Source organism: Danio rerio, chromosome 2 (assembly GCF_052040795.2).
Source record: "Danio rerio strain M-AB ecotype USA chromosome 2, GRCz13ab, whole genome shotgun sequence".
In the NCBI taxonomy this organism is placed as follows: domain Eukaryota; kingdom Metazoa; phylum Chordata; class Actinopteri; order Cypriniformes; family Danionidae; genus Danio; species Danio rerio.
The window spans coordinates 27,087,222-27,102,080 of NC_141022.1; the positions used below are offsets into that span (position 1 = coordinate 27,087,222).

Genomic DNA, 14,859 nt, shown 5'->3' on the forward strand with positions numbered 1-14,859 from the left:
GAAAAAGATCCCACCTCTTGTAACTCCTATAGGCCCTTTTCATTAATAAATGCTGATGCTAAAATGTTGGCTATTCATGTTGTAAAGATACTTCCATATGTATATCTGAATTGCAAAAAGGTTTTATGTATAGGAGACATGTGTTCTTTAATGTTCATACTCTTTTATATATATATATTCCTACCATTTCTCTGTTGTCACTGAGGTTGTAATTGCTCTTGATGCTGAAAAAGCATCTTTTAGATGAATGGTCATATCTCTTTGCTGTATTTAAAAAAATTGGGCTTGTGAATAATTTTATTTTATGGATTAATCTCTTATATGCTCACCCCAGGCCAGCATACCCACAGATGGTATGCATTCACAATACTTTAAATTAGGCCGGGGTACACAGCAGGGATGCCCACTCTCCTCTCTAATATTTGCCCTGGCTGTTGAGCCACTGTCAATTGCCTGACGTTCATCTGTTTCATTTGAAGGAATCTCCCGTTCTGATATTGCAACTGAATTATCACTTTATGCCGATGACTTTTGGTATTATGTCTGTAACCCGATCACTGCCATTTCTTCTATCATTTCCTTTCTTAACAAAATTTGCTCATGTTCTGGTTGTAAAATTAATTTTCAGAAGAGTGAGAGTTACCCTTTTAATTCTTTGGCATTGCAACTTAAAGACTCTAATGTTTCATTTAGGCTGTGTAAATCTGGTAACATTTATCCCAAGATGTTTAAAACCAGATCTCTTTCATCTCTCTTCTCCACTAATTATTCTCCTTTTTTGGCTCAATCTAAATCTGACCCCAAAGGTGGCACAATCTTCATTTCTTCCTTAATTGCAAGAATTAACACAGTCAAAATGAATAAATTATGATGAAAAAAAATGAATAAATCTCCCTAAATTATTATTTTTATTTTAGCGTATTCCATTGTTTTTGCCAAATAGCTTTTTTAAGTCTATTGACCAAATTGTTACACCCTTTCTGTGGCATGGTAAAGTATTCTTAGTATTCTTAAACTATTACTTGAAAATTGTAAACTGTGTGGGGTTATCTCTACCCAACTTTAAGTTTTACTTCTGGTCAGCTAACATTCATAAGATTATGTTTTGGTTTAACTCATCTAATGCTTCCAGATGCAAATTAGAGGCAAAATCATGTCTTCCCACTCCTTTACAGGCCTTACTTACTGCCGCTTTACCTATTAATGGCTCCAAGTTTACAGATAATGTAATTGTCTTATCAACCCTTAGGATTTGGTCTCAATTTAGGTCCCGTTTTAAGCTAAATCCGCCTCTTCATTAATGCCACTATCCATGAATTACTTGTTTCCTCTATCAGTCACTGACCATGCTTTATGGTGTGGCAAGAGATACTGTAGGTTTACTATATTTCAGAGATTTGTTTAAGGATTGTATATTCTGCACCAATGCAATGTTTTCTTCTGAATTAGATCTGCCACCTTCACATCTTTTCTGTTATTTTCAAACCAAAGCTGTTTCTTTATTTCTATATTTTCTCTGCCTACCATCGAAGTTGGTAAGGGAGAATTTTCTTCTGAATAAAATTTTTGAAAAGGCACTATTTTCAAGGTCTTATTGTCAGCTTATTGATTTAGCGGACTGTACTAATGCTGAAATTAAAAGTTGGGTGAATTAAAAGAAACTTGTTGGGTAAATTGTTTGAGGTTGACTGGTGGGTAAATGCCGTGCACCACTAATATATGCTTTAATTTAATATATTATTTCTAAATAATATATACAATAAAATAATTAATATAATGTATACATTTAAAACAATGACGAATTTAACTTAGCACTGGGTTACTATTATGGCCATCGTACAACTTTTTTTTCTTTTATTATTTTATTTATTTTTATAGCATTACTGTCATTAGTAATTTTGTAAAGTTCAAGACGAAAGTAGTAAAAAAAGAAGTGAAATGAAAAAAATGGAGATGCCATTTCTGAGTGCAATATTTTTTATTGAACAAAAAGAAAATGTACATACAATACAACAGTAAACATCACATTACAGTGAACATTAAAGATACAGTTTGGTACCTTCTATTTTACTGAGACCCAGAAGGGACATGATGGTGGGGAAAAAAAACTCAGTGGGAGGAAAATGAGGTAAATATCTATTTTTAAGTTTTTGCGTTACCTCCCAGGGTTTTGTTTTCCCTCGCAATAGTTTTGCGTTCCCTGGCAAAGATCTTTTATGTTCCGTCGCAACACTGTTGTTCCACAAACACTTCCTGTTCACTTTATATTTAAAAAATGTAGGTAATTTGTATGTACAGTTCAGCATGTACCATGTACATGGTTGATGTGCATATTGTGCATTCGTCTTGCAGTGGTTGAGAGCTCTGCACATCACTATGGTGTGTTTCACATAGCATTTCTTCATTCGGCACTGGGTTGCTTACATGGTCGCCGAACAATGTTTTTATTTTTTATTGCACAACTACCATTAGTATTTCCACAAAATAACAAAATATTTATTGATAAAATAAATTAATAAAAAATACAATAGAAAATGGGGATGCCGTAACAGCTGATGAATCAGTCGGTCCCTGAGTCTGGGGTCTTGAAGATTTCTGGTCTTGAGGTGGCACAGGGTTGCTGTCATGGCTGGCTACAACTTCCTTTTTTAAGTGTTTATGTTTTTTTTAACTACTATCATCAGTCATACTAAAATATACAATAATATCTAAAGAAAAAACTAACAAGTAAAAAGAAGGGAATATTAAAAAATGAGGGATCCTCTGACTGCTGATGGACGATGCGGTTCTCAGGTGCAGGTCTTTCCACGTCTTCAGGCTGAAACAAAAACAAAATTGAGGTCTGCTATTTAATGCATTATTAACCAAAGAACATCTAAAAAAGATTTTTAAACAATTATGAAAATTTAGGAAGATAAAAAAGAGTGCAAATATTAAAGAATGTTCAGAATGTAAATAATACCCTAAACCAGTCATGGAGACTCAGTTTCTCAAGTTCAATTCGCTGCTCTGGCTCGATCTGGAGACAGCAGCGGATCAAATCACAGCATTCTGTGCAGAAAGAAGAGAGAGAGCTCAGATTTACTCCACAACTTAATTAATAAATAATAGTTTGTATTATTCAGATTGACCTCTTTCCTTGACCCAAATAGAGATTTTACCTTTTGTCAAGTGATCTTTGGTCCAGATGTTACGTCTGATCATTTGCAGGTCGTGTCGATTTGGAAAATCTCCACACATCATCACATAAAGGAGTAGCCCAAGAGACCACACTGTCGTTGTTTTACCGTGGTACTCGCCAGTTATCCGATACTCAGGTGGGACATAGTCATCTGTGCCTGAATGAGAGAGGTTTTAATCATTAGTCACCAGATCGACAGTATTAATCGATTAGTGGACTCCATTCTATGATGCTATGTGAGAGCTTGACTCACTCAGAGTCTATTGTGAACTCATCACTACAGTTTGAGACTCACTTCACAGTTTAAGGGATCATACATACCAGCAAAACTTGTGTAAGGAGCATCGGTGAGGATTTCCCCGCATCCAAAGTCGATCAATTTGATTTCGAGGGTGTCCGGGTTGATCAGGATGTTCTCCATCTTGATATCGCGATGAAAGACTTTGCGTCTGCAGCACGTTTGAGCTGCAAATATTACCTGCCACATGATCAACCGTGCCCCATCCTCATCGATGATCGACTCTTGGCGCAGGAGAAAGGAGAGCAGCTCTTCAGAGGGCATGGGCCGCTCTAGGACCATGATGTATTCGTCCTCATCCACGCGCCAGTCCAAAAGCTTAATTATTTCCTGTATTGCGGGCTCTTGGTTTGCAAGAACTAAAAGAGCAACCTCCATTGGAAGTGATTCCGGATAGCCGTCCTGGAAGAAATATATTTGTTATGATGATTGGATGGATATTGTGTAAAACATGATGACAATTACAGTTTGTCTAGTGATTTATAGATACTTAAAGTGAAACAGTGAATGAGAGTTGAAGAGCACAGCATACTTACAATGTCGATGAACTTGACGTTCTCGGTGTAGGCAGTTTTAATTGCCACCTGCTCAACAGAACAAAGAAAGCATGTGTTATAGAATTATACACAATTATTGTGTTCAGAGTTCACATTTGTCCAATGCTATCTCATGGCAATTTGTCACTTTTTGATTTAGTGGCTGATTCGTATGAATTTGTACAATCTCATTCTTGTGATTTGCTTATCCAGGTTGACATTTGGGTTTAGGGCTGGAGTTTGGTGCCACGCATCCTTTTAAAAATCACATTTTTCATATGAATGAACTCATAAATTCATACCAATTAGCCACTAAATGACAAAAGCTAAAATAGTTCAGTTTTCTCTTGAGATCAGGCTGATTTTCAGTCATTAACACTGAACAGTTAACAAAGAAGCAGTTTAATTTAGCCCAAAAATAAGAATCACATATCTATCTATTATTTTTTATCTGATACTCTGATTTAAAGCGGTGATCTAGATAATAATTGATGAAAATTGATGATACCTGAAGGCCATCCTCTAGTCGGGTTGCAGCTTGAACAAGTCCAAAGCCTCCTTTACCCAGCAGAACGCCAAGTTCATAAGAGGATGAGTTGATGACTGTCAAAAGAAAAATCAAAGATGTTGATATAAAATGTCAATCAGTAGAGAGTTTATTTAATCCAAGACTATTGTCTGATTCATATACGCACTCAGTATTTGTACCTAAATTCACACAAAACAGGACAGTTTAAATGAACTGTAGTAGTTATAGAAATATTTATGCTTCATGTAAAATATACATATTCAACGCACACACATAAACAAATGAACAATGAAATCTTGTTGAATGTGGAAAAACCGTTGTGCTATTTATCATCTATTATTAAACAAAACACATAAAACATTTGAGTGCTGATTAAATATTGACATTAATAAAGACATTGCCATAAAAGTGTGTGTGTGCATGCGTGTGCTGGGTTAACTACCAAACTGACCCATTATTTCGCTGCTCTTCTTCTCTTCGTTAGTCTGAAACAGAAACAGAAATCATATTTAGTGTCATCACACAACCTGCATAAAACAAATATAGGCAACATGCCTAAAGTAAAGAAAGTGGACATTAAAGAACATGAAGAATGAATATAAAATAGTGTATTAGGACTGACTATACAGCTTTACATAAAACTGTAAATCTAATGCGTATTGTCTACTAACTTATCAAATCAAAAATATTAAACTCATTAACATGTATTTACCTTAATCCAGCTGTGGCGGTTGAGTCGCTCCAGTTTAATCCGCTCTCTGGGGTCTATCTTGAGACAACAGCGCATAAAATCGCAGCATTCTGTGCAGAAAGAAGAGAGAGACATGATCACCTTGAAATTTATTTTTTGGTAATTCAAATTACAACTGTTCTGTGCTGAAATGAAGATCTCACCTTCTGACAGGCCTTCTATGTCTTTATTCATGATCGTATTCAGTTCTCGTCTTGTTGGAAACTTCCAGAAAAGCATTACAAACAAGACTATTCCGAGAGACCACACTGTCGCTGGTTCTCCGTGGTATTTGCCAGTCTCCAGAAACTCAGGAGGACGATACTCCGCTGTGCCTGGAGGAAAGAGATTTTGTTTCAGTTAACAAGGCATGTTTAATTGAATATTCATTACTAAGCAAGAATTCTGTTGATTCACAACAGTGAATTACTTCATGAGAGCTCAAGTCATCACCACAGTTTAAAGGGATTATACGTACCAGAATAGTCTGTGTAAGCCTCATCTTCGAGGATATCCCCGCACCCGAAGTCAATCAATTTGACCTCAAGGGTGTCCGGGTTGATCAGAAGGTTCTCCAGCTTGATATCTCGGTGTAACACTTTTCTTTGGCAGCAAGTTTGAGCTGCGAATACGACCTGTTTCATGATGAACCGTATGTCATCTTCATCAATGGGCCCAACATAGCTTTCTATGAAGTTGTTCAAGGGCTGACAGGGTATGGGCCGTTCCAGGACCATGCAGTAGAAGTCACGTTCCACCTTCCAGTCCAGAAGCTCAATAATTTCAGGAACCCTTGGGCCTTGATTCACAAGGGTTTGAAGAACAATTTCTATTGGAAGTGGTTGAGCAAAACCATCCTAGAAGAAAGAAGGTTTTTATGATGAATCAGTGGTAAAAGAATTGAAAACAGATGATTGTCTACTAAAATATCATTTGCTGTCTGTGATTAAAGAATTAATTCACCCAATTAAGTTATTAAAAACCGTCATGTTGTTTCAATACACTGAGAGCTTCTTTCATCTTAGCAACACAAATCCCTCATCCTTCATCAATAGCAATGAGATGCTCAAAGTCCAGAAAAGGAACCAAAACCTTTGTTTTTTAGTCTTAAAAGTGTTCTTGAAGCTTTGTATGTAGAGTTGATCTAGGATTTAATCAAAAATATTTAAACTTGTGTTCTGAAGATGAATAAAGGTCTCGGGGGGTTGGACTGACATGAGGGAAAGTAATTAATAACATAACTTTATTTATGGGTGAACTCATCCTTTAATGTTAGCATGACGTGTTTGAAATGTAAAATTGTGGAACAGAGGAGAAACAGAGTTTTCTTACAATGCGGATGAACGTTGTGTCGAACATCGAGCAGTATTTCACTGCAACCTGATCAACAAAACAAAAGAGTGGATGTGTTAGAATTATGAGCAAAGGCAATGGTGAGACCAGAATAACAGGACAAAAATGATTGGCTAGATTAATATTGCTGTTCAGATCCATACCTGAAGTCCATCATCCAAACGAGTCGCTGCATAGACGGTTCCAAAACCTCCTTCACCGAGCTCATCACCAACTTCATATTGGCGTGAATTGATGACTGTTAAAGAGAAATCAGAGATGAGGGAATAAAATGTGACAGCACTTACTACTACTAAATCCAATTAAGAGCTACTTTTTATTTTCTAAAGACAAATTAGCTGAATACTAGTTATCAACAACATTTAAACAATCTGTATATTGAAGTCAGTCTGAAGCACAGCCCACTAAACTGTAGGGGTCTAACTATTCGCACCTAACCATTTCGGTACAGGACTTTAAGTTCAGTCAGTGTGTACAAAATATGGACAAAAAGACATTTGAGGGGAAAAGTGACACTGCTGGATGTAAATGCTCAGTAGTGCTCTGCTGCAACACTGCACTGACAAACACATCTGTGCATGAATGAACAAGAGTGAGTACAACAACTTCACAAATATTCACAGTGTTCCAGAATTCAGCATTTTCTGAATAAAGGTGAAAAATGTTTCATTATAAACGTAAATGTAACTGGTGTTTTCTTCTGTCAGATAACATTTGGCAGAGTTTTTAGTTTTATTTTTATTCATGCAGCAAAGGTTTAATAATTTTTGTCCATTTTTTTTTTTAATGACTGAAAAATCCTAATATATATTCTAATTTATTTGTATATTGATTTATGTAGAATTCACTTTTTGTCACATTATTAGTCCTCTAACTTTTATGTTTGTAATAGTAATAAATGGTAAAAAAAAATTAACAAGCATTTTTTAAGTTTTGCTTGTTTTATTTCAAACTGTAATAAAATTGAACAGAAATGTTTATCCTTACACCCTACTAAATTGAAGTAAACCTGTAAATGTTCACTGAATTACTGAATGAGTGTCAAGGTAGCAAACTTACCGAAAATTGTTTTCTCCTTCTCCTGAGGAACTGATGGCACTGCAGTTTGAAGGACATCATCCTCACTACAGTCGGACGTGGCACAGGCTGTAGGGACGTCGTCAACACTTTGAGCTGCAGCATGGTCTGGAGTTTGGAGGGTCAGTTCAGTGCTGGGAGATTGGAGGACATCACTGTGGTCGTCAACACGGACTGGACAACCACTGGTGCTTAGTTCCTCCGATAACAGGTATTCAGTCCTATCATCAATATCTCGACCTAAAAAGAGAAAAATATGTAATAACTAAGGATTGTTTTATTTAACTTTTTTTAATGAAATGTTAATTAGCCATGTTAAAGTGTGCTGTACATTTTGAAGTGACTATTTGGGGTGTTGTAGCCCCAAAATGTCAGAATTCTGAAGTCAGAATTATTAGCCCCCCTTTGATTTTTTTTCTTTTTTAAATATTTCCCAAATTATGTTTAACAGAGCAAGGAAATTTTCACAGTATGTCTGATAATATTTTTTCTTCTAGAGAAAGTCTTATTTGTTTTATTTTGGCTACAATAAAAGCAGTTTTTAATTTTTTAAACACCATTTTAAGGACAAAATTATTAGCCCTTTTAAGCTACTTTTTTCCCCCGATAGTCCACAGAACAAACCATCGTTATACAATAACTTTGTTAATTACCCTAACTTACCTGCCTAGTTAACCTAATTAACCTAGTTAAGCCTTCAAATGTAACTTTAAGCTGTATAGAAGTGTCTTGAAAAATATCTAGTTAAATATTATTTACTGTCATCATGGCAAAGATAAAATAAATCAGTTATTAGAAATTAGTTATTAAAACTTTTATGTTTAGAAATGTGTTGAAAAAAATCTGTTCTTTATTAAACAGAAATTGGGAAAACAAATAATCAGAGGGGTTAATAATTCAGAGGGGCTAATAATAATACTTTAACTATAGTAGTACAGTAGTACAGAAAATACAGTAGTAAATTCCGTCATCATTTACTGACCCTTGATTTATTCCAAACAATTCAGAGTTTTTTATTGTTTGTTTTTTTTAACAGAAAAGAAGATGCTTCAGAGAATGTTGAAACCTGTAACCATTGACTTTAATAGTATTTTTTTTCTACTATGGATGTCAATGGTTACAGGCTTTCAACATTCTTCAATATATCTTCTTTTCTGTTCAACAAAACAGCAAAACATGGTTTGGAACAAGTCAAGAGTGAATAAATGATAGAAGATTATAATTTTGGTGGACCATCTCTTTAAATAAATAACCTTAGATTTTATTAATACATTAGTAAATGTTGATGCTGTGCAAGTATTTTTAATTCTTATTTCATAAATACATTAACTAACATGAACTATTGGAACATTATTGTGAAGTGTTCCCAATTTTGAAACTAAGCAGGCATTTATTAAATCAGTTTTAAATGTTTGATTTTCTTAAATAAAATAATAATCATAAAAAATAAGCTATTTTAAACATTTCTCCCTAACTGAAGCGTAAATTAATCAAACCATTTATTGATACACTAATATTAAATTGCCGTCTAATCTGTGCATGTTCATTGAATTACTTAATGGTGAATTAGCAAACTGACCGATCACTGTTTTCTCCAAATTCTGTAGCTGGCATGACTGTGGCTCAGTGTCCCGAAGAACACGTGCACACAAGTTAGCTAGCAAAGGCACTGCAACTTGAAGAACATCATCCTCACTACAGTCGGGAGAATAGAGGACAACACTCTGGTCGTCAACATGGACTGGACAGCCACTGGTGCTTGGTTCCTCCGATGACAGGTATTGAGTCCAATCATCAATTTCTCGACCTAAAAAGAGAAATAATATGTAATAACTAAGGATTGTTTTATTCACATTTGATAATTGTAAGATTAATTTGCCATATTATTGCAAGCTGTACATTTTGAAGTGACTACTTGGGGTCTCGCAGCCCACCATTATAAATGTAAAACCCAGTCAAACAAACATACACTGAAAAAGTGACACTGCTGGATGTAAATGCTCAGTCGTGTTCTGAATACTGAAACATTGCACTGACAAACACATCTCTGTCAATGAAGGAAATCAATAAATATTCAGAGTGCTCCTTAATTTTGTACAATCATTTTTAGCTGATTGTCTTTTCTAACTGTTTGTCTTGCTCTTTTTTGAATATGGGTAAGAAATGTAAGTATTTGTCATTGTTCACAGCAAATGCTGTTCAAGATATTTTCATTCTTAATTCTAGTTAGCAAATACATTAAATAACATGAACTAATCAAACATTAAAGTAAAGTGTTTCCAGTTCTTTAATTATTTTAATCAGGCTGGCATTTATTCAAATGTTTTAATTTATTATTATTCGCAATTGACATAACAGAAAAGCACTTCTAAGTTTTGCCATTTTTCTCACAAACTTATTATTACACTGCTGTTAAACTGCCGTCTAATCTGTGCATGTTCATTGAATTACTTAATGGTGAATTAGCAAACTGACCGATCACTGTTTTCTCCAAATTCTGTAGCTGGCATGACTGTGGCTCAGTGTCCCGAAGAACACGTGCACACAAGTTAGCTAGCAAAGGCACTGCAGCTTGAAGGACATCATCCTCACTGCAGTCGGGAGAATAGAGGACAACACTGTGGTCGTCAACATGGACTGGACAGCCACTGGTGCTTGGTTCCTCCGATGACAGGTATTGAGTCCAATCATCAATTTCTCGACCTAAAAAGAGAAATAATATGTAATAACTAAGGATTGTTTTATTCACATTTAATAATTGTGAGATTAATTAGCCATAATAATGCAAGCTGTACATTTTGAAGTGACTTTTTAGCTGATTGTCTTTTCTAACTGTTTGTCTTGCTCTTTTTTGAATATGGGTAAGAAATGTAAGTATTTGTCATTGTTCACAGCAAATGCTGTTCAAGATATTTTCATTCTTAATTCTAGTTAGCAAATACATTAAATAACATTAACTAATCAAACATTAAAGTAAAGTGTTTCCAGTTCTTTAATTATTTTAATCAGGCTGGCATTTATTCAAATGTTTTAATCTGTTATTATTCACAATTGACAAAACAGAAAAGCACTTCTAGGTTTTGCCATTTTTCTCATAAACTTATTATTACACTGCTGTTAAACTGCCGTCTAATCTGTGCATGTTCATTGAATTACTCAATGTGGAAGTGAACAAACTGACCAGTCACAGTTTTCTCCATATCCTGCTGCTGGCATGACTGTGGCTCAGTGTCCTGAAGAACACGTGCACACAAGTCAGCTAGCAAAGGCACTGCAGCTTGAAGGACATCATCCTCACTACAGTCGGACGTGGCACAGGCTGTAGGGACGTCGTCAACACTTTGAGCTGCAGCATGGTCTGGAGTTTGGAGGGTCGGTGCAGTGATGGGAGATTGGAGGACATCACTGTGGTCGTCAACATGGACTGGACAACCACTGGTGCTTAGTTCCTCCAATGACAGGTGTTCAGTCCTATCACCAATATCTCGACCTAAAAAGAGAAATAATATGTAATAACTAAGGATTGTTTTGTTCACATTTTATAAATGAAATATCATTTAGCCTTATTATTGAATGATAACAATTATGAAGTGACTATGTGAGGTTTAGTTTTGTAAATTTAACATGCATGGATGTGTTTGTCATGCTTCTTGTGTTTTGACAGCTCCTATTAGTAAATAATTAAGTTGCCATGTCATTTCATCATAAATAAAACATCACCTTAAATTCAGCTTAAAGGAATGAATTTCAGTTTTGTGTAAATGCATGACAGTATGAACTTGTATGCTACTGTATGTAGTAAACGGTAGGATGTTGAGTTCATTTCTGAATTTTGTAATACAATATCTATTATACTGTACTGCATTACAGATTTTCACTTTGGTATATTTATTAAATCAGAATTGAAATTCTCAAAGCAGCGTATTCAGCCTCTTTACTACTATACAGATTGAAGCTGATTAAATTAGATACTGCTCATTCATTTCATATATATGAGGCATAAAACCAAAAGATCTCCTGCACATGAGTTGTGATGAAAACTGTCCTGAGCTAAAAAATAATAATAATAATAATAATAAAAACATTGTATACAGGCAAACTTGATCTAAATGTTTAAAGTTTGTCCAGAAACTTGACGTGCTAGTTTGGAAATATGGAGAATAACTGAAGAAATATACTAAATCGACTTTAGATACACATTGACTGTATGTTACAGACTTTATAAAACTGATTAACAAAACTTAACAAATAAAGTTTTAAAATTAATAATAAAAAACTTCCACGATAGCGAGTGTAGGGCCCTATATGCAGACTTTGGTGTTCTTATAGCATCGGTATGTGGTTTACCATCACTGGTCATCGTGGGTGGAGAGTTTTTCTCCACGGGTTCTTCTCGATCTGAGTGGGGTTTGTTATCTGTCCTTCCCCGCAGGACTAAAGCAATTACTCCGAGTAATGTAAACATTTTAAAGAGTAAATAGTTACCAATTTAAAAAGCACAAATCTACGAACAAATAACTGTCAGTAAAGACGAAGAAAGTCTTCGTATATCTTCACACTACAGTGGATTGTGAGTAATGGCGCCTGTTCAGCAAAACGTCATCTTTAGAACTTGATGAAACGTGACATTCTAAATTCCAATAAAACCAAGCTGCAACGTGATTGTCCCGTTTAAAACTTCATAAAAAATTCAATACAAAGTAATAGTCAATCATTTTAGTGGCTTTTTTCGTGTGCGTGTGTGTGTGTGTGTGTGTGTGTGTGTGGAGGGGGGGGGGGGGGGGTTGATGGAGAGCTTCAATAAAATCGCTCAGCATATTCAAATTTGTCATGCATTTTTTCGAGTCTTCTTTTTGTATTCACATGATAAATTTATAAATAATAGGCAAGTTTTTAACCGTTTAAGAAAACAATTTATTTTAATCAAAACAATTATTTTGCTCTAAAAACTCTTTTTTAAACTCACTAATGTGGTTGAGGTTTATCTGTAGTAGCGTTTTGTTAAAACCATCATTAGGGTGTACTCATTTTTGCAGTATGGCCTTAAATTATTTTGTCCACTGAATCCACTTTGCCTCATAATTTGTATTTTTCACTCAGTGCAGTCGGGGACTACAGTATATTGACTATTAGCACAAGGTTAGTTGACTGAATGCCCTGACAGTGTTAGCATTCAGCATGAATCAGAACAGTTTGCAGTTAAAACCATTTCCTACCTTTTCTTGTAACCCAATAAAATCCACTGCAATTAATGTGGACAGAGATGTTTAATCCACAATTATGATCATCATTTCAACCTGCTGGCTTTCACATCATCGGTCTAGTCGTTTCTAAATCGTTTTTGAATCGTGAGAGAGTCGATTCATTGACCTATTCATAAACACAACCGTTGCTTTGTTACTGAACAAATGTCTTAAGACAGTGTCTTACTGCCACCTATTGGCGGTTTTAGTTGTTACATGGAAAACCTAATTTTACTAGACTTGCATATTTTTCTTATTAATATTTTTATTTGAGAAATTATTTATTTAAAAAAATCCATAAAGGTAAATAATTCAATGGATTTTCAAAAAATCTAAATTGCAAATATTGCACCTAATGGGAAAAGTGACTGCAGTAGAAGTACAAGAGAGAATGCAAAAGGAAGAAGTATCCAACACTGAAAAAGTTTAGGAACCGCTGATATACAGTCTGGTAACCGCTGATATACAGATAACTAGGTCATGACTTAGTTAAAAATTAAGTCTAAATCAATGCAAATGTAGTTTAACAATGCAGTGCAAGTATTACAATGCACAAACTCAAATATTCCAATACTGTAAACAATTAATTTCAAACTACACTAACTAATTATATATTATGTATTATATTTTGGAAGTTATTTGCAAATGCAGCCAAAGCACATGATAGCAATAAATATGGCTGTAATATTGGTCATGTGGACGTTACTGCTTTTTGCCTTGGCACGACTGCTCACTTTTTGCTTACAATTAAAGTCCCTTTAAACGTAGTCTTGTCTGCATTTTGGAAATTGTTTTTCTTTTTATTGAGATATTGTTTCAAATGTTGCTTTCAATGGGGGTGTATGAATATATCATATATTAACCCATATTTAACTCAATATTTTGATTCATTCTGTCTAACAAGTCATCCGTGCTGTTGTTCTATTGGAATTTTATTTTCCAAATGGCTGACCTAGCAACAGAGTGTCACCTCTTGGTGGATCTATGCTCTTTGATTTATTTATTTATTTATTTATTATTATTAATTAATTAATTTTTTTATTTTTTTATTGACTTCAATAACAAACATACAAAATCCAATTTTACACAAAACAATAATAATAACAGATCAGGATAAATAATATAAACATATAAAAAATTTATTAAAAGAGAAACCAAAGAGAGAAAAAAAATAATAAAAAAATAAAACAATTAAACAAAGATACATACAAAACACAGATACAGCAAGAGGAAGCAAGGACTCACGTATCCGTGATATTTCCAAAATATTTATCTTAATAATCCAAGAATCTATCACTTTTCTTGTTAATAATTAGTCTAAGAGATTTAATAAAAAGATCTATTTCAATTAAAAAATGTGAAAAGAAGGCTGCGAATTGGAGAACTTTTGTTTGTGAATAAAATATTTTCCATACAAAATAAAAAAGTTAATAATGTAGTTCTCTGATATATCAGTTTTACCTTTATAGTAACAAATACTATCTTGAAGTTGTAAGTGTCTGGAAGAAGCAATGTATTTAACCATATGGAGATATAAGCTTTTACAAAAGCTTTTTGTGTTTTCACAATGAAAAAATATGTCAATCAGCGTTTCGTCTTCACTTTTACAAAATATGCATGAACTATAAATCTCCAAAAACTTTGCCAAAATACTATTCACTGGATATATTTTATAAAGAATTTTAAAATGACCCTCTTTTGTTTTATTGGGAATGCAGCACTTATGAGGTAATAGCCAGGCTTTTTTCCAGTCTATTAGGTCAATGAAGGATGCAGTAAAATTTGCTCTTAGGAACATTATACTTTTTAATTTGAAAGATTTGTTGAATATATTTATTATTACATTTTTTGTCAAATATACTAACTCCATTTAAGATCAGCTCTGGTTCTTTAATAACATTTTCATTAAACA

At 34.3% G+C, this 14,859-nt stretch overlaps 2 protein-coding genes across 2 annotated transcripts in view; one reads left to right on the top strand and one right to left on the bottom strand.

Moving 5' to 3' along the window:
- The window catches only part of csrnp1a (cysteine-serine-rich nuclear protein 1a), an 811,199-nt gene that overhangs the window by 433,660 nt on the left and 362,680 nt on the right, over positions 1–14,859 (top strand). The window lies entirely within an intron of this gene.
- On the bottom strand, positions 1,960–13,715 carry LOC147846346 (uncharacterized). The gene is made up of 17 exons (XM_087240808.1): positions 12,052–13,715; positions 10,886–11,194; positions 10,180–10,407; positions 9,284–9,511; positions 7,687–7,944; positions 6,771–6,865; positions 6,607–6,654; positions 5,753–6,131; positions 5,439–5,609; positions 5,257–5,345; positions 4,996–5,029; positions 4,524–4,618; positions 4,016–4,063; positions 3,503–3,881; positions 3,162–3,338; positions 2,963–3,051; positions 1,960–2,818 (listed from the first exon to the last, which is right to left on the bottom strand). The coding sequence occupies exons 1-17, from the start codon at positions 12,167–12,169 to the stop codon at positions 2,690–2,692; spliced, it is 2,874 nt and encodes a 957-aa protein (XP_087096934.1). The 5' UTR covers positions 12,170–13,715; the 3' UTR covers positions 1,960–2,689.